At 37.7% G+C, this 24,200-nt stretch overlaps 1 protein-coding gene across 1 annotated transcript in view; it reads left to right on the top strand.

Annotated features, from left to right (window-relative positions):
• trabd2b (TraB domain containing 2B) overlaps nt 1-24,200 on the top strand; it is an 88,750-nt gene that overhangs the window by 41,056 nt on the left and 23,494 nt on the right. The window contains exon 3 of the mRNA XM_065246768.1: nt 23,526-23,672. Within this exon, the coding sequence (XP_065102840.1) occupies nt 23,526-23,672 (147 nt within the window). The remainder of the gene's footprint in view (nt 1-23,525; nt 23,673-24,200) is intronic.

Here is a 24,200-nt window from a genome sequence, read left to right as displayed (position 1 = left end):
TTAATATTTTTTAGCCAAGAGACAACATAACCGCCTACAGCCGTGAGAGTCCGCCATATGCTGCTTCTGCATTTTTGTAATTCAATAGATTCAGTAATGTGGAAGACGAGTATGCAAACTTCACGCTAGTTGGCTTGTTCGGTTAATTTAGCCTATTCAACCTTCCAGGTAAGTTCTGTATGCTATGGTTTATCGTTTAAATAACTGATAATATAACTTTAACGTACAGACATCTATTCAGCATGCTGTTCTGTCTGCTATTGGTTAGTTGAATAACTTGCCTTTCCAGATTAAATGTCTGTTCTTCGGCTTGGATTTTGTGAAATAATTTTCTAAATAAACGCGAAGTATAGTCCACTGTGACTTATATATGTTATTTTGTCTTAATGATGCATTTTTGAATGATGCAGCTTATACTCCGGTGTGGCTTATAGTCTGGAAAGTACGGTAAATCCTTTTTTTTTTGTTATTTATGCTTATTAGTAGCCTCATAAAAAGCAAAGAGGAAGTGATTGTTATTATTATAAGGGTTTGTTCAGTTCAGTGTTTTAGTAATTGTGTCAAAAACAATAGTATAACAGTAAATAAAAATCCAAATATTTGGTATCGGTTTAAAAAAAATCAGTATCAGTCGATCTCAAGTAGGAAATATCTAAAACGTTTAGTTTTAAACCCCATTGTAATGAAAGATTTGTTGGTTCAACTTAAAAAAATTTGTTACATGGTTGCATTAAATGTTTAAGTTAATTCAACTTAAAAATGTAAGTTAACTCAAAAAATATTTGTTGTGTCAACAAACGTTGTTTCAACTTATATTTTTAAGTTGAATTAACTCAAAATTTTAAGGCAACCAGGTAACTTACTTTTTTAGGTTGAACCAACTTTTCTACTAAATAAAAGCATAAACCTTATCAATGTGGCACATTAAATATTATTAGAAGACATGACATTGATCCAGTAGTCTGAAAAGTGTACTGTAACCTACACTGTCAAAAATAAAGCTGTCACTGGGGCGGTACCCTTTAAAAAAGGTCCTAATATGTACCATTTAGGTTCAAATATGTATCTTTGAACTGCCAATATGTACCTTTGAAGTACTAATATGCACTTTTTGGGTACAAATGTGTACCTTTTTGAAAGGGTTCTGTCCCAGTGACAACTTTTGTTGTACCTTTATTTCTGAGATTGTAGCCATGCTATACATTTCGAAAATCGCACGCTCACCCTCTCTTACACACCTCTCACATCTGCGACAGGCTTTCGGAATCACGCCTGTTCCCCCAAAGACTTAATCAGCACCATCTATTACAGAAATAGGAGACTCAAAGCCTGCTTAACCCAACAGAGTCCTCTGCGCCCGAACACAGCGGCCTCAAATTTATGAACAAAATCAGAGAGGAAAGAGAGAAAGACTAGTAGTGCGGAGTCAAATAAAAGAGCTCCATTGTATGCATTCCCATGAGGCCTCAGTGCAGCCCTAATGTGATTGGAGGCCGTGTTGTCCAGAGCAGGAAAAAGACGACTCATTGAATTAAATCAGCTGAGATCAGCCTGGCGGCACCGCTGGATTTACTGCTCACAGCTGCTGCAAAGAAAAGTACCGTTTAGTGCGACCGCAAAACTACCTTCGTCCTCACCTGCTCCATCACAGGCTATCAAACCTTATTAAAGGGATTGATGTACATTAATGATACTATATCCCACCAGAATAAATCAACCTGCGACTAAAAAATGTGTAAATCTTATATGTTTTTTCTGTCTTTTATAATTTTGCTTGTTAAAGGGACACTTCACGGTTTTTGAAAATAGGCTCATTTTCCAGCTCCCCTATAATTAAACAAATTATTTTTACCTTTTACTGTATCATGACTGCAGTAGGCGCAATGATATTATGTAGCACCCGAAAATAGTCCCCTTTGTAACTTTCAATAGCAGGGGACTATTTTCAGGCACTGCGTAATATCATTACGCCTACTGCAGCCATGTTACGGCAGCAAAGTTCTTGATAATTACGCCAGAATGAGAGTATAGTTCCTAGCCTTATCAGCCTAGAAAATCGCAACTTCTAATTATATAATAATACACGATGTAACTACAGAAGAGTCAAGTTTTAAATAGGAAAAATATCGAAACTCTTTGGTCATTTTTGAATGTGATGCTATTGATCTAATCAGATTCAATGGATTATGCTCAGCTATGTTAAAAGTGGTACCTAATCAAATGTTTAACTCTAGGGGAGCTGGAAAATAAGCATATTTTAAAAAAAGTGGAGTGTTCCTTTAAGGGACAAGCATGACTATTACTGTTGGTCATGACTAGAAATTTGAATAAACCCTTAAATTTACATTTAGTCTTTTAGTAGATGCTTTTATCCAAAGTAACTGAGAGTGCATTTAACAATTTGTCTAAGCAGCCAACAATAAGTTTAGTCTACAATGCTACAATGGAGCTCCCATTTATAAGTTCAAATCAAGTGACTTGTTGGAAAGAGGTGTGCTGTTACTTTTAAAGCAATCAAACTTTAATTTTATTTATAAAATGAGCCAAAAATAATATATACTTTAAAAAGAGACCTTATGAAGTGAATCGTACACTGTCCAAAAAATTGTCAAAATATGTACCCCACTGTCACCCTTTCAAAAAGTACTGCTTTGCTCCTGAAGAGTTCATATTAGTAACTCAAAGGTACATATTAGTACCAAATGTATACATATCTGTATAATGAAACATATTAGGTGCTTTTTGGAGGGTACTTTCCTATAGTGACAGTTGGGGTACATCATGTTGTCCAACATTTGGGGTACAAATGTTGGACAAAACACATGCTGGGTTAAAAATGACCCAATGCTCAGTTAAATATGACCCAATGCTGGGTTAAAACAACCCAGCGTTGGGTCAATTTTAACACAGCGGTGTGTTCTGTCCAATATTTACCCAAAATGGGTAAAAAATAACCCAGCCATATGCAGTGCAATGCCAGTGCAATGATTATTAAAAAAACAATAATGAAACCCTATCCCTAACCCCAACATCACAGTGGCGTATTTAAATAAATATAAAATCTGAAATTTACATGAACCAAGATTAATAAATGCTGTACACTCTCAAAAAATAAGGTACAAAGCTGTTACTGGGGCTGTATGCCTTCAAAAAGTACACCTTTGTACCTAAAGAGTGCATATTGGTACTTCAAAATACATATTAGCACATCAAAGGTATACTGGTACCTAACAGGTACATAAATGGTACATACCTGTATTAGGACCTTTTTAAAGGGTACTACTATCCCAGTGACAATATTTGTACCTTATTTTCTAACAGTGTAGAAGTATTATTTATTCTTACTTCATGTTAGCTAATGCATTAACTAATGTTAACAAATGCAACCTTATTTTAAAGTCTTACCAATATTTCCACTCATATAAATTACCATTAACAAATCTGTATGATTTTACTGTACGAAGTCAGCAAATCTTCATTTTAACAGGAAAAACCAAGCACATCAGTTACTCCGAAAGCTCCAGATCATGTGTGGTTTCCCTGTTAAACATTTGAATAACTTCATGACTTCAATAGAAAATCAAGATTTAACTCAAAACAGTCTAGCACGCCGTTTCAGCTCCAGTAAGTCTGTTTTCATTACGCTGTGGGTATCAAGCAAGCTATACTTTTATATTATGCTCCTAAATATTGAGGGATTGATCACACAAAGCGATGTGCAAAATCAGTGCTTCCCATTTACCATTTGAAGTGCGTAACTTTGTGCGTGTTGCTATGGTGTCAGCTACTCTTTGGTTTCATTGGTTAAAATAAAGCGCAATACTTTCCCTTCCCTTGCGGTTCCATAACATCAGCAATGCTCTAAACTTGAATCTGCTATTTATTTTGTCTGAAGGTTTTCCAAGTAATAAACCGCGTTGCCATCCAGAAAACAGGTGTTTGCTGGTAGATTAGCACATATTTAATATTTTTGTAGGCCGTGTATGCATGTATGTGTGTCAGAATCAATGATGTAAAGGCTTCACATTACCCGTTTAAAAATATCTCTATTAATACTGAGTTAGTATCTCTGTCGTTGCAAAAAACACAATCTTTTTTTGCGCGTACTGTATGCCTACGTGTAACATTGTCAGTTTCCAGGGAGATTGGTTTGTGATTGGTTGTTGGCAAAAGTTGGAAAAGAGGATTGCTTGGGATTGGTTGCTGGCAGTAACAGGAGCTGAGGTTGGTTTGTGATTGGCTGTTGGCAGAAGTTTGAGGAAAGAAATTGTTTGCGATTGGTTGCAGGCCGTCGTCTGCACAAGACAAAAAACACAATCTGCATTTCTAATAGAAACCGAATCCCAGATTTCTGTATTGCCAAATGCTGCACATTATTAAAGGTCTAATGAAATAATAAAGTGTTTGTTTTTCAAAGCACACAGCCGCAAATGAAACACACTCGCACACTAACAGATACCGAATGAAGCAAACCAAATACTGTTGTGTAATTTCAGCAAAATATGCAAGGTTGCCAAGTGCGTGTCACTACTGGAAAGCAAACAAACACACATACACGAACCACCATAAAAGCATACACACAAAACAACAATAAAACATTCAAGGAAAATAACTACAGCTGTAACAATATAAGAGAAATGAAATCAGCTTTGAGCTTTTGGACTACCATGAGCTAAACACATCATGTGAATAATATGAAAGCTCCTAATTATGTTAAAAGCACCTATATAGTCCAAACCTGAATTACATGCACGCACGAAACACTGTGTAAATTACATCAGCGCCGCCACCCTGTTGCTTTAAAGAAACAGTTCATGAAGCCGGTATAACTATTTCTTTCATGAGGAAAAATTATGAAGAAAATCATAAAAATTGTCCATATGAACCTCATTTGTGTATGTGCATATTGAAACGTGGCACGTCAACTTTGGTTCCGACACGTGACAGATTCAATAGCGTTTGACGTCAATAACGGCAAACCAAGCAAAAATCATAGTGGTTTGGAATAACACATGGGTTAGTAAATAATGAATACAATTTCCTTTTATAAAAGTCACAAAGACATGCACATATATAATTCCTATTAGGGATGCACCGATACCACTTTTTTGGAATACGAGTACGAGTACGAGTACTTGCATTTCAGTACTTGCCGATACCGATACCGATACAGAGTACTTAATAAAAAACATGATTTAAATTTACAGGTTACAGCTTTAGTCATATAATTTAACAAAAAAACAAAGGACTAGTTTTCCAGTTTGTTGTAAACTCTGTTGGACAACACAAGAGGCATTAACCCCTTACACGCCACTCAAACATAGACATTTCTCAGACTGTGGTATCGATCCCTGGTATCGGGGGACTTTTAACGAGTACTTTAGAAAATGTGGTATCGATGCCGATACCCGATACCAGTATCGGTATCAGTGCATCCCTAATTCCTATAATCTAATCTTATAACAACTCCTCGTATGTATGTAATCTTAAAGGTGCCAAAGGATTTACCCAAATTATTCATTAATACACATACACTCAAATACAAATACGTTTGTGAGACGCTAATGAAGACTAAAATGAAGCAATTCCTGCAGTCTTGGAAGCGCGCGATGGCTCGTTTACAAATTGGCTCTGTGCTCACCTGCAGAGCATTCTTGAAAAGCAATGAACCCCTCTCTGGTTTGGAAAGGTGGGGATGGCCGATAGACAAAAAGAGACGGGAAAATGAGAAAAAGGATAGAGTAAGAAAGAGCTTGAGAACTTCGCATCCCACTTTTTAATTAAGACCAGCAGCACACAGTCAAGCAGGCGCTTTGTGTGTGTGTGCAGATGTGTGTCTGTCTGCCTGACTCCATCCTTTGGCACTCTCTCTTTTCCTCTCATTCATCCTGTCGTCTGTCTGTCTGTCTATGCTGTATCCCTCTTTCCATTTTGCCATTTTCCGCTCTCTCAGTCTCATGCATAGATCGAGATAAGGATCCGGCCATCTGTAGACTGTGCTGTAAGAAACAGAAGCACTGTTTGTGTGTATGTGAGCGTGTATATCTGTTTCAGTGTGTGTGTGTGTAAGGGAGTATGAGTAAATCTGTTTTGGTAAGCAACAATCAGAGAGTTTAAGTTCTCAGTGCTCCTAAAACATTGGCTGTGAGTCCACATCTTCATCTGTTTCTTATTCACACTCTTTCGTCTCAGCTCCCCCTTCACCCGTTCCGTGTAGATGGGTGTGGAGGAAAGGAAGGGACCTGACATGATGCATTCGGATGATCTGAGGGAGGGCTGGGCGTTTGGCAGGGCGCCCCGAGCCAACTTGCACCTCGCCCGTCACGATTACCGTTGAGGTATATTAGTGACGACATCTGAAATGTTTTTCGTATTATGATATTATATTATCCTATATTTATTCCTATGATTAATTCCATACTTAACTTTTTGTATCCGTCTAATTGTTTCTTTCTTTTTTACACTAAAAATTCCTTGTTGCTCTTAAATGTTTTAGTTTAAACAACTTGAATTAATAAGACATTTCAACGTTTTTTGACTCGTTAAAGTTGCAATAAATTATACAAATAAAGTTGTCCATTAAATTTTTTTATTTATTTATAGCAAATCCTCACTAGTCACGAAATTTATAATGAATTGTTAATTTTAGTTAGTTTAAAACTGTTTTACAGTGTACCTCTATAATATAAAAGCATGATTTGAACTCAAATAAAATTGACATTTTTATTAAAGGGATAGTTCGGCCAAAAATGATATTAAACCCATGATTTACTCACTGTCCGAGTTGCATATGTCCATCGTTTTTCAGACAAACACATTTTCGAATATTTTAGAAAATGTTTTAGATCTTTCAGTTGATTAAATGTAATGTTACGGGGTCCACAACCTTCAAGTCCAAAAAAGTGCGTCCATCCTTCACAAATTAAATCCAAACGGCTCCAGGATGATAAACAAAGGTCTTCTGAGGGTAATCCGCACGGTGTTGTTGTAAGAATATCCATATTTAAAACTTTATTAACGAAAATAAATATCTTCCTATGCTTAAGGTCGTGGACCCCGTAACATTACATTTAATCAACTGAAAGATCTAAAACATTTTCTAAAATATCCGAAAATGTGTTTGTCTGAAAAACTATGGACATATGCAACTTGGACAGCTTGGGGGTGAGTAAATCATGGGTTTAATATCGTTTTTGGCCGAACTATCCCTTTAACAAATTTAACTGAGAAAAAGCTAAATGTGACACAAAAAAAATATATCGCTCCATTCTTACATTTCCAAAATAACGGCCACTTTGTGAAATGACAGCATTGCCATAAATCTCCCTTATTAGAGCTTCAAATTTCAACGTTTTTAGAAACACTTTTGCTGCGTCCGAAACCGCCTACTTCATACTATATAGTAGGCGAAATGCAGTAGGCGAGGCCAGTAGTATGTCCGAATACATAGTATTCGAAAAACAGTATGCGAAAAGTACCCGGATGACCTACTACTTCCGGTTAGATTTTGCTATCCCATGATGCCCTGGCAGAGGAGTTATCCAACAAAGAAGAAGAGGCATGCGGCTGTTTTCACGCTGGAAAGACATGACGTGACGACGACGTATGTCACGTGATGTAGCAACATGGCGGATGTAGTACGTCCGAATCTCATACTACCAGGATTCATACTATACAGTACCTACTGTTTTAATGGCAAGTAAGTAGGTACTTCATCTTATTCAGTACCTACTATACAGTATGCAGCCTTACATTTTATAGAGAGACAGAGCGCAGTTATGCTAATTTGAAAACCACGCCCACCGGGGGTAAAACAATACAACCGTCTCCATTGACTTTGTATTGCAAGAGGCCGTCTCTTTGTCATTTCTGGATTATAACAAAAAACAGAATAATGCCTAAAAGCTGCTGTGTGACAAGGTGTACAGCTAACAAGCTAAAAAACTTTTCTTGCATTTTTCAAATATTGCCAGTGGGTGGAGTCAGGCTCTGACCAGGGGTTTAGTTACCCTTTAAGGATTTAAGTCTTTAATTATTTGAGTTTGTGGGCGGGACCATCTACACTACAGTATATGCATGTATATTATTTTAACCCGATCTTATGGATCTTTTAGGCATTAAGCAGACTTACAAAAATCTGATGAAAACAAGCAATTTGTAAAGAGTTTGTACGAATTCGTATAAATGTGTACAATGCATGATGCGAATAATACAAAAATGCATGATTATATTAGAAAAAAGCAAGACCGAAGCCCCACTCCGAAACCCAACATCACTGGTGTGAAAGCAGATCATACTACACAGCATACAAATGAGACTGCACGAATTAATGCAAATTAGCGACCTCATACTGTATAATAGTTACAAAATGTAAGATTGCATTTATAAAATGCAGCTTTGATAGACATGTTTGTGGATGTCATGTTTCAGCTATCCGTTTGAAGCTTGCTCACTCTCATTGGCTATTGTGGGTGTCAATTATGCAATTACATGTATGCATTTGGCAGATGATTTTATCCAAAGTAAGCGTATTAAAGCTATACATTTCTTTTATGAGTACGTCTGTTCCTTGAACCCTTGAACTACGGGGTGCTAACGCAATGCCCCATGCAATCAAAATGCGGTGCTAACGCAATCAAACATATTTGATATTTACAATTTGAAATTGAAATTGCTCATACGCAATTCGGAGCAGTAAAATAACACCACAACCCATCTCCCGATCACAAATCTTCAAGTGTGTGGCCCAAAAAATTCAAGAAAAAATTAAGGGGAAAAGAGAGAGAGGGAGCGAAAGAGAGAGAGAGAGAAACAGATGACATAACATCGCTCAGTACATACTTTCCATCAGAAATAAATGTCATTTCTTTCTTCAGACTTTGAGCCAGCCAGCATTCATTGAGCTTTGGATTTCCACACAACCATACAGTGACAGTCTGCATGCATTTGCTCTGTCTATATCTGCTCATACTCTCGCAGGTTTTTCTTGTTGCTGACAGGATTGTTTGAAATACATTAAAACAGACTGAGCGACTTGACCTCTTCAACACAATGCAGTTGTCTTTCTACATGCGCACACATATGACAGCACACACACATCCATGTTCTTTGTCATCAGACCACATGTGCAGTACACACAAGACAAAGTCAAGTCAGCATTTGCCTGCCATTAACCAAACTCAAGCTATACACACACAGATTTTCTGCTTCTGTTTTCTTTTGTGGGACCGTAGCTTGCAGGCAGGGCTGGCACTGTGTATGTGTGAAATCGGACTTTTCTCCACATGATTTGCCGTGAAATGGCGTGTTTGTTTGGGCTTGGGCTGCATTGAGTTGTAATCTCCGCACAACATGAAGTCACAGACGGGCTATTGAATCTTACATTGCGTCCGATCCAAATAAAACACAACTGAGGGACAAGATGTAAAATCAAGTCTTTTAATTTTGAGTTTTTTCCTAACTAGCTGTGACTGCAACATGCAAGAAACCATGTTGTCAGTCACTTGGTTTCCTTTGCGTCATAGTGGTAGTGCCAGCCAGAGTAAAATCTCAGTGGCCCATACTCTATAAATTATTATGGGTTGTTATTAATATCATAAATATTGTAAGTAATAAAATTTAAGTACACTCTTAAAAATAAAGTTCTTTGTCGGGCTGTACGGTTCAAAGAAGAACCTTCATAATCGACAGAAACTTTCTGTTGCACAAATGTTTCTTTGTAGTGGAAAATGTTCAAAAAATGTAAGAAAGAAATGGTTCTTCTATGGCATCACGTGATGAATCAACATGGGGGATGTAGTAGGGCTGTCACTTTTCGTTCGAAAATCGATTGCACAATCGATCGGACCAACCAAAAAAAGTTTCGAAAACGAAAATAGGCAATCGATTTTAACCAAATATGTACACTATTAATTTTAAAAGAATTAAACAGTTAAAAATATAGATGTAACAAAACTCACAAACAAGCAGAAAAAGAAAATAAAGAATTCCGAAAGTGCAGTATGTGTGCGAAAGCTAGACAGAAAATACCCAGCAATTTTCCGCACCTATAGTTTCACGCTTTCAATCGCTGCATCTAGTGTTTTGCAAAGAAAATGGAGGACAACTTCAATAAACCTGTGCAACACGAGAGAGCGTCGAAATTGTGACCTTACAGGAGATGATGAGTTATGACAAGGAGCCACCCTTGCGAGCTGACAGCGACCCGCTTTTGTGATGGAAGATTGGCAGTATGAAATACGCAGCTGGCAACGAAGTACCCGAGTTTCCCTGGGACATCAGTGCGGTCGGAGTGCGTCTTCTCAACAGATGGACATATAGTGAATGAAAAGCGCTCTGCTCTTGACCCCTAAAATGTTGATCGACTTGTTTTCCTGACCAATAATTTGTAATGGCCCTAGCCTTTTTGCGCATTTTATTATGCCTGCCTATTGCCGCCTAAGTGTCGGTTACGTTTAATAAAAAAATACACAGCATGTTCTCAACTTCAAGTAAGTCTATTTAAAGTTTCATTTTTGAACAGTTGTTTGAAATGGATCGAATCATTATTTAAAATAATTTTTGAATTGCCTAAATCATAAAAGCAGCCGGTTGAAGCCTGCAGTAATGTTTTTCATTTATGGCAGCAGTCCACTCTGCATATTTTTTTAGAGAAAGTTGCACTACTGTTGCTGTTTTTTATTCTGCACGAAACTTAATGACAATGAATAAGAAATATTGCTGACTTGTGTGTTTCAGGCGCTCTCTTTACATTTGTCTGTTATTTGGTGTTGAAAATGGAAACGTCTTTTTTAGACATGGAAAATCGATTTTACAATCGATTCAATGAACACTTATATATTAAAAATCGAAAATGATTTTTTCACAAAAGTGACAGCCCTAGGATGTAGTCTGTCCAAATTGCATTTACACTAAACATTATCATACTATAAAGAACATACTTTTTTACAGTCAATGAGTATCACTGATGCAGGGGTTGATTCAAAATGAGCGGGTGCCTCTGGTCACCCACGTTATGAGTCATCCAAAAATATTTTAATGATATTCGGGTTGCGGTCAGAAATAAAGATGCCAATTAACTATTTTAAACAATTACTTCTTTTAAAAAATGCGGGCCAGGAAGTGGGTCTTAATTTTTTTTTGCGAGTTGCGGGTTAGTTGAAAACGTTGATTGGGTGCGGGTTTTTACATTGACACACGCATCACTGATGAGCAGTGTTGGGCGTAACACATTACAAGTAACGTGCATTACGTAATAATATTACTTTTCTGAAGTAATGAGTAAAGTAACGCAAGTTACTTTTTTAGTTTAATTAATTTGATAAAAAAAATAATGTACTGAATTAAACTAAGCATAGTCACATTATGCATTCTATGCGTACACAATACAAGTAGCATTTTCTGAATGCTTTCTGAATTTTCAGTCATAAAAACACCTGCAGGGCTGAAAGAGATCAAGCCTCAGCCAAGAATAAGTAACGCAAAAGTAACTAAAAAGTAACGTAAGCATTACTTTTCATGAAAAGTAACTAAGTAACGCAACAAGTTACTTTTTTGGGGAGTAACTAAATATTGTAATGCATTACTTTTAAAAGTAACTTTCCCCAACACTGCTGATGAGTATGTACTTCATCCCATTCAGTTCGTACAGTCACAGTATGTGATTTTAAGCCCGGAGTATAGTTTTTTTTTACGTGTACGTGAACATACTTGCATGGTCGAATGCAGAGCTTGCAAAGCATAGTTAATTTGACTTGTGCGTGTACATACACAGGCGCTTAAGGTGCGCACTGCAACAAATGCAATGCATCTCCTGGGCTATATACTACATTGTTTCTAAATATGCATGCGAAGTATGCATATTTACAAAAATACACACATACTATTCTGATGACGAAATTTGCTTCACATGCACTGTATGTGGACAAAAACAAAACTATACTTCTAGCCACAGACGCAGGGTGATTGTTAGTTGGAGTTTGTTGGTGTAATTTGTTGGATCAGTGTGAATTAGCATTTAAATTAAGTTTCTATTCACATGTATGGCCATTGTTCAAATTTTTGGTAGCCAATCCATGCATCAATTCCCTAACACACAGGCAAATACAAAAACATGAACTACAAATCCGCTAAAACAATCACACTCTCACAACCATATTACACCAACTTAAGAGCATATGAAAGGAAAGCAGTACTGGAAGGGCAGGGAGGAGATGAAAGGAAAATAAACATTTTGCTGAATATGAATCGTAGAGTGCGAGAGAGAGATCATGAATAAGAGCAACACAGAGAAAGAGAGAGAGAGAGAGAAAGAGAGAGAGAGAGGAAGAAAGGTTGATAACACTGCAGGTTTGGGTGGAGAACGGCCCAGCTGTGTTCCAGATCTGATCTGTGACTGTAAGCAGAAGAACATGACACGGAGTCCCCAGAGTCTGTAACTCTGCCTGCTTCTAATTCTCTCTCTCTCTCACACACGCACACACGCACACACGCACACACACACACACACACACACACACACACAGGTTTGCCCGAATGAATGAACAACAGCGGTAGGACCCTGGACTTTTTTCCCATTACTCTGTGCATTTATCTTTATATTAAACGTATGGGCTACGCTCAGGTTTCAGCACAGCCTCCAGCAAGAATTTGTGAAAAATACAAATCATTCTGGGAGAATTACGCTGTCGGAGGGCATTAAACGAACGAAAGCCGGTCCCGGAGATAAGAAAGAACTTGGAAGAACTTTCTTTCTCTCTTCATCTCAACACTGGAATGAGCATCATATGGTTAAGATGCTATCAGACGTCTCAGGGTCTGATAAACTCTGAGCAATGGGAGTCTGTTATCTTTCCCAGTGGGAGGGGTCACTATCTTCAGAATGTGAAAGGATCAATGCTGTACACAAACACACACGTTTGTTTTTCTATCATGCCAGGGACTTTCCATTGACTTCTGCCGAGATAAGGTTAATTTCTATGCGCAACCCTCACAAAAATGCATAGAGATCTTTTTGTGTAAAGAACAAAATGATTTCTTATCATTGAGTTGTACATTTCCTTCGGCTCTTTTTGGCAAATATCACTGCAAATTTGATTAAGCTTTCACTTACCAAAAAAAATAAAGGTTATTAAAAGCGTTCTTTATCATCCACAGAATCACTATTGCACTTTGTAGTCGATGAAGGTTACGAACGGACTATAAAAGAAAAAAGAAATGTTATTTTCAAGAACCTTTCAATTAAAGGTTTATTGGGAAGCCAAACGTGTTTTTTTCCATTGCATGTCTGTGAATATAATGTATACACTCAAGTTAATAGTTACACAGAATTCACCAGAAGAAAAACAGAACCCCCCTTCCCCAAACACACACACAAAGTTTAATAAAAGTGCCGAAGCCCCATGCAGCTCAGCTCATCTTAACCATGGTGTTTGGACAGAGATGCTGGCTTTCAGGGTGCTGAGTTTTGTTTGACCTCTGACCCCACCCAACAATGCTTTCTCCTCCTCTTCTGTTTATTCATCCCTTCATTCCTTCTCTCCCTCAGCCCCTAGCGACCGGCTCGAGAGTTTTCCTTTTTTCTCCTGTAACTCTTCATAGCACAGAAGCAGCTGGAACCCAGAGCCACAGTTGATTATTTTCCTCTATTTTGGTCTTGTTTTCCCTTTTGTTTAAAGGGAAAGAATTGTTAAAGATTTCTCTACTGGTGCTGCCAAGTCAAATGGCAGAGTTTGTTTTTGGACAAGTGTAAAAGTGAAGGGGAGGGGAGGGGGGGTGAGAGAAAATAACATGGGAAACTCTCCTCAGGATCTTATTAAACAGACACTGCAGTGGCCTTTGAGACTGAGTGACTGACTGGATGAAGAGATTAAACTAACAGATAAAGAGATTTATCTGGCAGGGCAGGCAGTAGAGAAACGTACTAAGCTGGACCAATGTGCCACAAACGTTTCTTGACGGTAACTCAGGCACCCCCAGGAAAATAAATAAATTAAGTAAAAAATCATCATTACTAACTATCATGTTGTTACAAACCTGTATATATTTCTTTGTTCTGATGAACACAACTGAAGATATTTTGAGGAATTGAAATTCAAATACACTTTAGGGGAAATTTGTGTTGGGCTCAAGGAGTTTACATTGACGCTATGAGCTAGTTTATGATCTAATCCGAAAAACATGCACGTGCATGGTTTGTTGAAAGACAAATCACAGATCATAAGCAAACTTAAGATGCTTCGGATAAAGTCCATAAGTGTAAATGACATTATATTACAGTACATGTCACATCATGTGTCTTTACGGGATCTTAACTGGATGTGTGTGAACACACGCACAGGTTCCAAAAGATCACTGGCAGTGTGAATAAAATAAAATTAAACGATCCCTGACAAATTCTGGACACATTTTCTGTGTATTTTCTGTAATCTGTGTATGAAATGGGCTGGACAAATGCCATATTTTGTTGTGAGATCTTCATACACACCCTATTTCCACTGAATATTTGTTAAAAAAAAGTATATTTATACAAAGTATATTACCCTTAAATGTAAAACCCAAACACAAAAAAATTCTGGATTACAAAATATAGAAATTGCAGAAAGCTGAAGATGTTAAAGTGTCAAAGAATGCTGTGGTACAAAATGTTAAATTGTTCTTTGATATCTACATAGAAGGTATGTGACTTTATTAAAGGATTAGTCCATTTTCTTTAAAAATAAATCCAGATAATTTACTCACCACCATGTCATACAAACTGTTGATGTCTTTCTTTGTTCAGTCGAGAAGAAATTATGTTTTTGAGGAAACATTCCAGGATTTGTCCCATTTAAATGGACTTTATTGGACCCCAGTTTTAATGCAGTTTAAAATTGCAGTTTCAACGGACTCTAAACGATCCCAAACGAGGCTTAAGGGTCTTATCTAGCGAAACGATGGCATTTTTGGCAAGTTAAATAAAAAATATGCACTTTTAAAACAGAACTTCTCTTCTTCCTCTGGCTGTGTGACGAGCATGCGCGACCTCACGTAATTGCGTAATGACGTCGAAAGGTCACATGCTACATACATGAAACGCATATTTGCGGACTATTTTAAACAAAAAACTGACACAAAGACATTAATTAGTATCATTCCACATACAACAACAATAGAACAGTCATCTTTCTCCACACTTGTAAACACTGGGGTGTAGTTTCGCATACGTCATCCGTGACCTCTTGACGCGATGACGTATTACGTGAGGAAGATGAGAATTTGTGGTTTAAAAGTGAATTTTTTTTTCTTACAAAAAATGACAATTGTTTCGCTAGATAAGACCCTTATGCCTTGATTGGGATCGTTTAGAGTCCTTTGAAACGGCAATTTTAAACTGCATTAAAACTATTAAGTGTTGTGGTCCATTAAAGTCCATTAAAATGAAAAAAATCCTGGAATGTTTTCCTCAAAAAACATAATTTCTTCTCGACCGAACAAAGAAAGACATCAACATTTTGGATGACATGGTGGTGAGTAAATTATCTGGATAAAAATATTAAGCCTTAAGTTCTGCATAGTTATGGGCGTGGCCACTTGAGTGACGGGTGAACTGCCACTGCTGTCATTAGAATTGAGCTAGGCGGGCATGGTTTCAGCAACCAGCCACCTTAGCTTCACCTACGTCCCATCTCTTAACCCATTTTCGGTTATCCGCGAGTGATGCGCGGTGACGCACAGCCAAGATTTCGGCGACAGACACCGCAAACTTTAAGCTTCAAAAAAGCTTTTCACAAACTTTGGCCTGTCTTTTGCATCCACAAGATTTACATAAGAAAGAGGAAACCATCGTGTTTGAGGCTATTATTCATCTATGCCTAGGTAAATACAGTTTAACATTCTATGGCACCTTTAAGAGATCCTTTTATAAGACTTTTTTATTAAGAATCTTTTAGATGCTATTTTTCTTGCATCAGATGGTGTGCAGAATAAAGAATACAGGAAATAAGAGAAATAAGTGAATGAAAATAATAAATAGTGCAGATGAAAGTCAAACAACCATTAAAACCTCGTGATTTCAAATATCTTTCTCTCTGCGTACAGCATGTTCTGTACTGGAGGATTACTAAAAAACATTATTACCATGATTATTGCAATATTGTCTGAGTAAAGCAAATGAACAAAATGTGCTCTATCGCAGGTAGGGTGCAGTCCAGAGTAACAAGAAAGCAATGGCAAACTCTAATAATAGTCTATTAACGATCAAGTGTCATCCATAGAAAGTGCTCAGCTGCTGTCGACTATAGTTTTCTTCTCTTACTGGATACTCCGAGGCAGATTTTGGCTCGCGCTGCCCACCAACTGCACCTGTGCCCATCTGCACTTTTCCCATAATGCCTCTGACCATTCTAAAAGCGACTAAATCACAACCAGCTGTGGAGCACATGTGGATGCAGCCAGCTATTATTTGTTTTGCCATCTCCTCTCCTTCTATCCCTCCGTTCTTCACCTCATTTTTACCTCTCTCTCTGTTTTCTGTTTTCTGCTTTCCTGTCATCTGCCTCATTTACACTTCCTTACTTTCCATAAACAAAGATGACCATTGAGTTTTAACGTTGGAGAGTCTAACGAATGGGAAAGTTCAAATAAAGGTGTGAGAGAAATGATGCCACATGCTGCACGTTGATCGCGTCGAACCAGCAAATCTGCAACAGTAACATTACGTAAACAAACAAAAGTTCAATTGCTTCCATGCTCACATGTGTTAATAAAATCAAGTATTTTTTTTCTTTCCTTACTTGGGAACTTACTTGAGAGTTAATGTACTCTTGTTTTTTGGTTTCCTTTCCTAGCTTGGTCTTTTTCTGTTTATTCTCTCCAGCCGCTAATGAAATTTTGGAATGCAATGCTTGGGAGATGGTTAGACATTCCAGAAGCGGACGGCTTCTCCAAGCTTTGTTGTGTGCCGAGGGTTTTCTGTGTTTAATTGGGAGACACATAGAGTCCATCTGGGTAGATCGCACACCTTACATCCTGTGAAATCACTGTTACCGAAAATGAAAAGCGAGAGAGAGATGAGGAAATATGCTTTTGTTTAGCACAATGAATGCTAAAGGCTGTTCACACTTCAGCACATGATTTGTTCCTACACACTTTTGCCATCCTTCATTTCAAATAAAAACACACACACACATACATATGAAACATCGGGCCATATTATCTGTGCACTCTCGCACTCCGTCCATCAAATGAAAAGAAATGGAGAGCAGAATGATCTAATTCTCTTTCCTGGCTCACTCTCATCTCATCCTCTCCATCCCACACTTTAATCCCTCTATCCATCATATCCCAGCCATCCTTTTATCTCCGTTTCTCGTGTGGAATGCGTTTAAGGTTAAGGGAACCCCTTGTTTTTGGAATAGATGGGATAGACACCAGCACCTTCCGCTAATTTAATTGTGCCACGGCCCCCGTCGCAGCTGGCATCGCTAAAAAGCTCCCAAGGGTGAGCACATACCACGGTACACGGAGCCAGAGCACATCTGCTCGGGAGGGCAACACCCCGGCATGACGTGGCAACGTAAAAACAGAGACAATAAAACAACACACGCAATATCGAAATAAACGGCCAGCGATTACAAGGCCAACAGGGGGTCGGCTCAGAGCACATGCGGAGTGCTGGCTGGATTTGAAGTGAAATAGATGGAGAGCATTTGTGCTGTTCTGGTGCTGGATTGATCACAGCCCATTTTGGGATTATCGCACTGGCAGGGGGACAGAGGTCTGCAGAGCATTGGGCTGAAAATGGATCGTTTAAATAGATTAAATATGATCCTCCATATAAACACACACACTGACATTACACATGCAATTGGAAAAGACTTAATAGGCTTTTCTTTATTTCATTTCATGCTTTACTTTTTCTTGTTTCATTGACAGGACGCAAAAATAAAAAAGGGAACTGAGCAAAGGGATACAAACTCAAACTCCCGCATTAGCATGAAGGCTAAATATGTTGGATCATTTGTGCCAAACACTGTATGCCACAACATGTAAGCGTTTACATTTTAGGGTTGCAATAGGTTATTTTGGTAGTCGAGTAACAATGTTTTTATAACATTTGAGACATCATTTTTAGTTGAATTAAGTGAACAATACAGGGCTAAGGATAAGGCCAGTGGTTTACATTTTTACTTGCCCTCCCCAACAAATGAAAATATTACTATGCCGCATATTTTAAACAATGTGTCCAGAGCCAATCTCTGTGTTTTAAGAAGGAGCTACTTCACTCATTTCATTGTATTTGTATAAAACATGTTTCAAATCAGTTATACAATGTCAGAAGTTAACAAGCCATTTAAGAGAACAGTATACTTAATGATCCGCAGTTGTTTTATATCACAATGTCATGTTATGTGAATAAATTATATTTAGAGCTTATTAACTCTTTCCCTGCCAGCATTTTTTTTTTTAAGTTGCCCGTAGGGCTGTCACGAATATGAAATTTGGCTGACGGTTATTTGCCTAATAAATTATGACGATTAATTGCCTGTTTTAATGCTTTGACATTTAATTCTCATACATTTTTTGTTTGTTCATGAAATAATTTTCACACATTGTTGTGATTATTTAAATTATTTTTTTTGTTTTATGTCTGTAGTGGCTCGAAAAAAATCTATTACTTACAGATCCTGAAGAATAGTTTCCTTCACTTTCCTAAATTTGAAATTCCTGTTTTGGAAATGTATGTTTTACCTGGCAGTTCGTACTGCTTATCAAAGTTTTGCAGCATTTGTTTAAATGCTGTTTATTCTACTGTATTGAATGACTTTGCAATGGATCGCGTTGCACTGTCAGTTAAGAAGCGCCATCTGATACTGTCTCGTTTATACAGGCTCTGCAGCTCCCCCTTGTGTTTTTTAAAGACATGTGCAATCATTGCGGTGATCTGAAATCATCACGATGAGGTCAAACAATTGCCATGAGACAAAGCCCTAGTTGCCCGCCGACCTTTTAAAAAGCGCTGGCGGGGAAAGAGTTAATAGGCTATAAATATAATTGATTCACATGATCACATGTGAATTTTAGAAAGGTTTCACAAAATGCCATCCAGAAATTTTTCTTCTATAAATATGTAAACATACAATATATCAAATGAAAGAACAGACCTTCTGCTTTTAAACAAACAAATAAACAAAAAAACATTTAATCCTATATTCTTTTATTCTTTTTTATCACCTCTTAAATATGGTTAGGTTTCTTCAAAAATACCACATTTTGAGCAAAAAGCGCAACAAAGTACTTTTGTTAGAGATCAGATTCTGAATGATTATCAAAACATACACATTTATGTTTTTAAATTTTTTGATGCTTCAGTGTTTATAAGCTGGGTAAGAGCGCTATCTAGTGGATAATAGCAGAATTATAGATTACTGTAAAAGCTCATCAGGTTTACAGTAGGGAAGCGTTTGGCTTCCCTGTCAATTTGTCATTGGCCGGATAGCGTTTTCTATTAATTGACAAGAAATTTAATTGAGTACTTGCCCTAAAATGATTAATTTTAAAGGTCCACTGTGAGATTTTTAGCGGCTTCTAGAGTTGAATTGCACCAACGGCTCAGTTCACAGCTCACCCCTCACTTTCCAATTGAGAATCTATGGTAGCTGCCACAGGACAAACATGTCATCATCTAATGCCTAGCGTACACCAAAGGATTTTCACAGTCCCAGACTAAAGACCGGCAGTCTTTAGGAATCTAACTGGAGTCTCGGCGCGCTCCCGTAGTCTCGATCGTTAACTGTGAGGTGATAATCTGCAGTCAGCGACCCGATTTATGCCAGTCTTTCTTTAGTCTTTCATATCAAACATGTTTGATATTATCGCAAGTCCCAGCGTAGTCTCATGACGTAAAACAATCAACAACCAATAAACTCGTTCTCCGGAAACAGGAAGCCATCAGTCACAACAAAGAAACATATCGACGGACGTGGAAACACAACGAGCGCGAAGTAGGCGAAAATGGACCGTGGATAAAGAGGAGCGCCTTGTCGAGCGGTGGGCAGAGCAGCCGTGTCTTTTTGATGTAAACTGCCATTCATACCACGACAGAGTGGAAAAAGAAAAAAAGTGGAGCGATATTGCCTGTATGTGTTAACATGCTAACTCTACCACTCTATTGAATGGCATAACGTGCTAATGTTTTCTGGTATGTGCTTACATTCTTCACACCGCAAGCGTGAGCAACGCGTAAGCGGCGCGTGTTTTTTTCGGCGCCCATGTTAACAAGTTAAAGCACAAGCACGTACACCGCACGCGTGCGGTCATACATGTGACGCCATAAATGTCATAAATGTGTGTTTCAAACAGTCATGACTTTGAGCAATGTAAAAGAAAGCAATGAAATATTTAAAAACATCAGAAGACTGCGCTGTCATTCACTCTCTGCCCAGCAAATGAGTCCTCATATAACTTAATACTGTTCAATGAAACACATAACGTACATCAATAAATCTAAATCTTATGCTACAAACGTTTGACGGGAAACAAGATCGACTACTTCATGCTGTCAATCACTGGGTGATTTTTTTTATTTTATCTTAAAACGTAAGAGAAACAGATTTAATAATGTGCCAAGGGCTTTTTATGTCTATAATTGTGTATTGTGTCTTTATCTGTCATTACACGGACCAGAACAGCACGAAAACAATGTGCGTTAAACAAATCACAGCTATATAAATTACACTGACCGTCAAAAACCGTCTTGAAGAGGTTTTGCATAGCACAAAGAAAAAAAGTAGAAATGTGAACATTGAACAATATCTTTAGGGAAAACTGTACATGCAGTGCTGAAGTCCTTCCTATACCTCCTGACCCAGCAAGCATGTTTGGCTAACAAGGCTAAATTTGGGCTGCCAGTGAAAGTCTAATAGACATCTAACCATAGCCAAAAAAATAGACAATACAAATACTTTTAGATCATGTAAAAGAAATGAAAGCAAACACCTGAAACACCTGTTGGAATATCATCCCTGCAAGCAATTTGGGCTAAAACCAGGCTAAATTTGGGCTGTCAGTGAAAATCTAATAGACGTCTACCATAGCCCAAGAATAGACGATACGTATAAGTTTAAAACAAATGAAAGCAAACACCTTGAACACCTGTTGACTTTGCCTACATGTTGGAATATCATACATCTTCAAGTTATTTTGGCAAAAATGGCATGTAACCAAATTCAAAGCTATTTAGGGTAAAAGCGGGTTACTCATAGCTGGACTATATAGGGTCTATGTTAGCCGTCATTTCAACGTCTTGGTTTTTGCTTGCTGGGATACATCTTCAAGTTATTTGGGCAAAAATGGCATGTAACCAAATTCAAAGCTATTTAGGGTAAAAGCGGGTTACTCATAGCTGGACTATATAGGGTCTATGTTAGCCGTCATTTCAACGTCTTGGTTTTTGCTTGCTGGGATACATCTTCAAGTTATTTGGGCAAAAATGGCATGTAACCAAATTCAAGGTTATTTAGGGTAGAAGTGGGTTACTCATAGCTGGACTTTATTGGGTCTATAATTAGCCGTCATTTCAACATCTCAGTTTTTGCTTGCTGGGGACGTTTCTGTCTGTTAGAGAAAGTCAAGATTCACCTGGGAGCAATTTACCAAGTCAGGACAGATTTAGAAAAAACTTCTAATAGAAATTTATAAAAAAAATATGTTTGACCAGCACAATTATGAGAACTGTATTATGATAACTTGTTCAATAATTTTGCATGTAAAGACTTGTACTATGAACTGATGCCTAAATGTTGTGGGGGGTAAGACTATTCAACAGAGACCCATTATAATACATTTTGATCAACATGACATAAGCAATCGATAATGTAGGAAAAAGCAGAGAATTGTACATAATCATTTGCATGGATGTACCAAAGCATTTGCAACTTGTTCAAAGAAATAAGAAACTGCTTTTTTGATGTGCACAAGTGACACAATGATGTGAGAAATGAACAAGTACTTTTGAGAATTTCAATTCTGATCTGAGAATTGTACCAAAGCGACTGAGAAAAACTGTAAACTGCACAGTATGCGCTGAAAACGCAGCTGGTGTGAAAGCACAATGGACACGTGCATACATTTTTGTTAAATTACTGCTGAGCATGATGATAAAAAGCTAAAATAATCTTGTTGTAGTCATGTAAATAGTGTCACTACAAGATTCAGTGTTTGTAAAATCTTTAGTCTGAGACTAAAAACTGTGAACCCAAGTCTTTAGATGTGAGCTGATAATCTTATAAAGTATTTTCTAAATCTTTTCAAAGTCTTTAGGTGTACACAAAGCATAAGACAACATACTAGTAACAAAATGTGCTCTGTAGAATAGTTTGTCCATTTAGGGCTACTATAGAAACATGGCAGCATGAAATACGTTGGGACATATGGTGTACTGTATGTAGATAAAAATAGCTCATTCTAAAGTAATAAAAATAATACAGTTCATTATGTAAGGTCTTTATACACCACTAATAATATAGTTATTTATATTTTATTAGATTTCTGTCAAGAGATCCTTCTTAAAAGTACACAATGCACCTTTAAAGTGTAGTAAAGTTATTATGCAGTACAGACCAAAGTCACAGTACATTGTGACCTGTGCTCAGCTTTCCCAGCATTAAAGAGAAAAGGACAAACTTTCATTTGAGCCATTCTTTGTGATGCAAGTGCTAAATCTTCTGTAGACTTTAAGCTAGTATATAAATCAGTCAGCATCACTGCTCTCATAAGCCATTTTCATTACTGTATTTCTGTCACACGCACTCACAAACACACTCTCTCTGTAAATCTCAAAGGCAATTAGCATGGCAGGTCCCAACCAGAATAGAGGGGTGTAATTGAGTACACAAATCAACTGACCACACATGATCTGGTACCGGTGTGTCAACCAGCGAATGCATGATGGTGTGAAATTTAATCTGCCTTTCCATCGCTAAATAACAGAAAAACGTACCCTCCTCCCATTTCCAACGGCCTCTTCTGTCAAAACGCTTAACTGTGATTGACAACCAGAGCTGGGCTATTCAGCCAGTCAGGAGTGGCGTGAAAGTGGAGTGGGCGGGACTTTGAAGTCTAAGAGTTTGGGGACTGCAGCTGCAGTGTCGCTGTGGTCTGTGGCTGTTGCACACCATAAATCCTCTCTAAAGTGGGTTTATTTTTTATTTTAATGGGGGCTGTAAATTTACGACCTTTGGACCCTGGAGATGGAGTCGTTTTAAAGGCGCACTCCCTGTCTTTTTTGTCTTTCACGCAATCACTCTCCCTCTTCTTTGGAAACTGGCCATTTTATGCAGCATATTTACGGTATGTCTGCCCTTATGTTGGTGTAATATTTGGCCAGTCCTGAAGGAAAAATTCCCATCCACGGACTATGTTTATAGGGTGTGAATAAATAAAGTGTGTGTTTGTATGTAACATGTTACATATTTGTATTCAATGTGACATCATCATAGTGTGTGTAGAAGAGAAAATGACTAAGTTTGTGCATTTTTTTTCTGCAGGTGCTGTTTGCTCTAAACCAGACTCTACTTCAGCATGAGAGTTTGCGTGCAGGCATTCTGCAGGACTCCTTTACCACTGAGGACCTCATCACACACTACAACTGTGGAGACCTCAACTCCATCATCTTAAACCATGATACATCACAGGTACAGCCACACCTTAGACTGTATACTAGTGAGTATCTTTATCCTGATCAGTATGCAGCATACATTTATAAAAGGATAATTTTCATAAACGGTAATTAAACGTCTACTGTGCATCAATTAAATTTAAAGCAAAACGTGATTTAGCATTTAAAAAATTGAGGATCACTTCAAGGTAATAATATTTTAGTGTGTTTCCCTTCACTTTGTGGAATTTTTTTTAACATTTATCCAAGTACCTGTACTTACACCGTTGTTGTAATATTGAGCTAATCATTATGTCCCATCTTCTGAACCTAACCCTCACAGAAACACTTTTGCATTTTCATTAGGAAATTTAGTATGTTTCCTTACTTTTGTAATAAAAGCATCTGCTAAATACCTAAATATAAATGTTTTTTAAAGGGACATTCCACTTTTTTTTAAATATGCTCATTTTCCAGCTCCCCTAGAGTTAACCATTTGATTTTTACCATTTTGAAGTCCATTCAGCCGATCTCCGGGTCTGGGGGTTACCACTTTTAGCATAGC

This window comes from Paramisgurnus dabryanus, chromosome 11, assembly GCF_030506205.2.
Source record: "Paramisgurnus dabryanus chromosome 11, PD_genome_1.1, whole genome shotgun sequence".
In the NCBI taxonomy this organism is placed as follows: domain Eukaryota; kingdom Metazoa; phylum Chordata; class Actinopteri; order Cypriniformes; family Cobitidae; genus Paramisgurnus; species Paramisgurnus dabryanus.
Note: the sequence above shows the minus strand (reverse complement) of the source record. Positions and strands in the feature narration are given on the sequence as shown.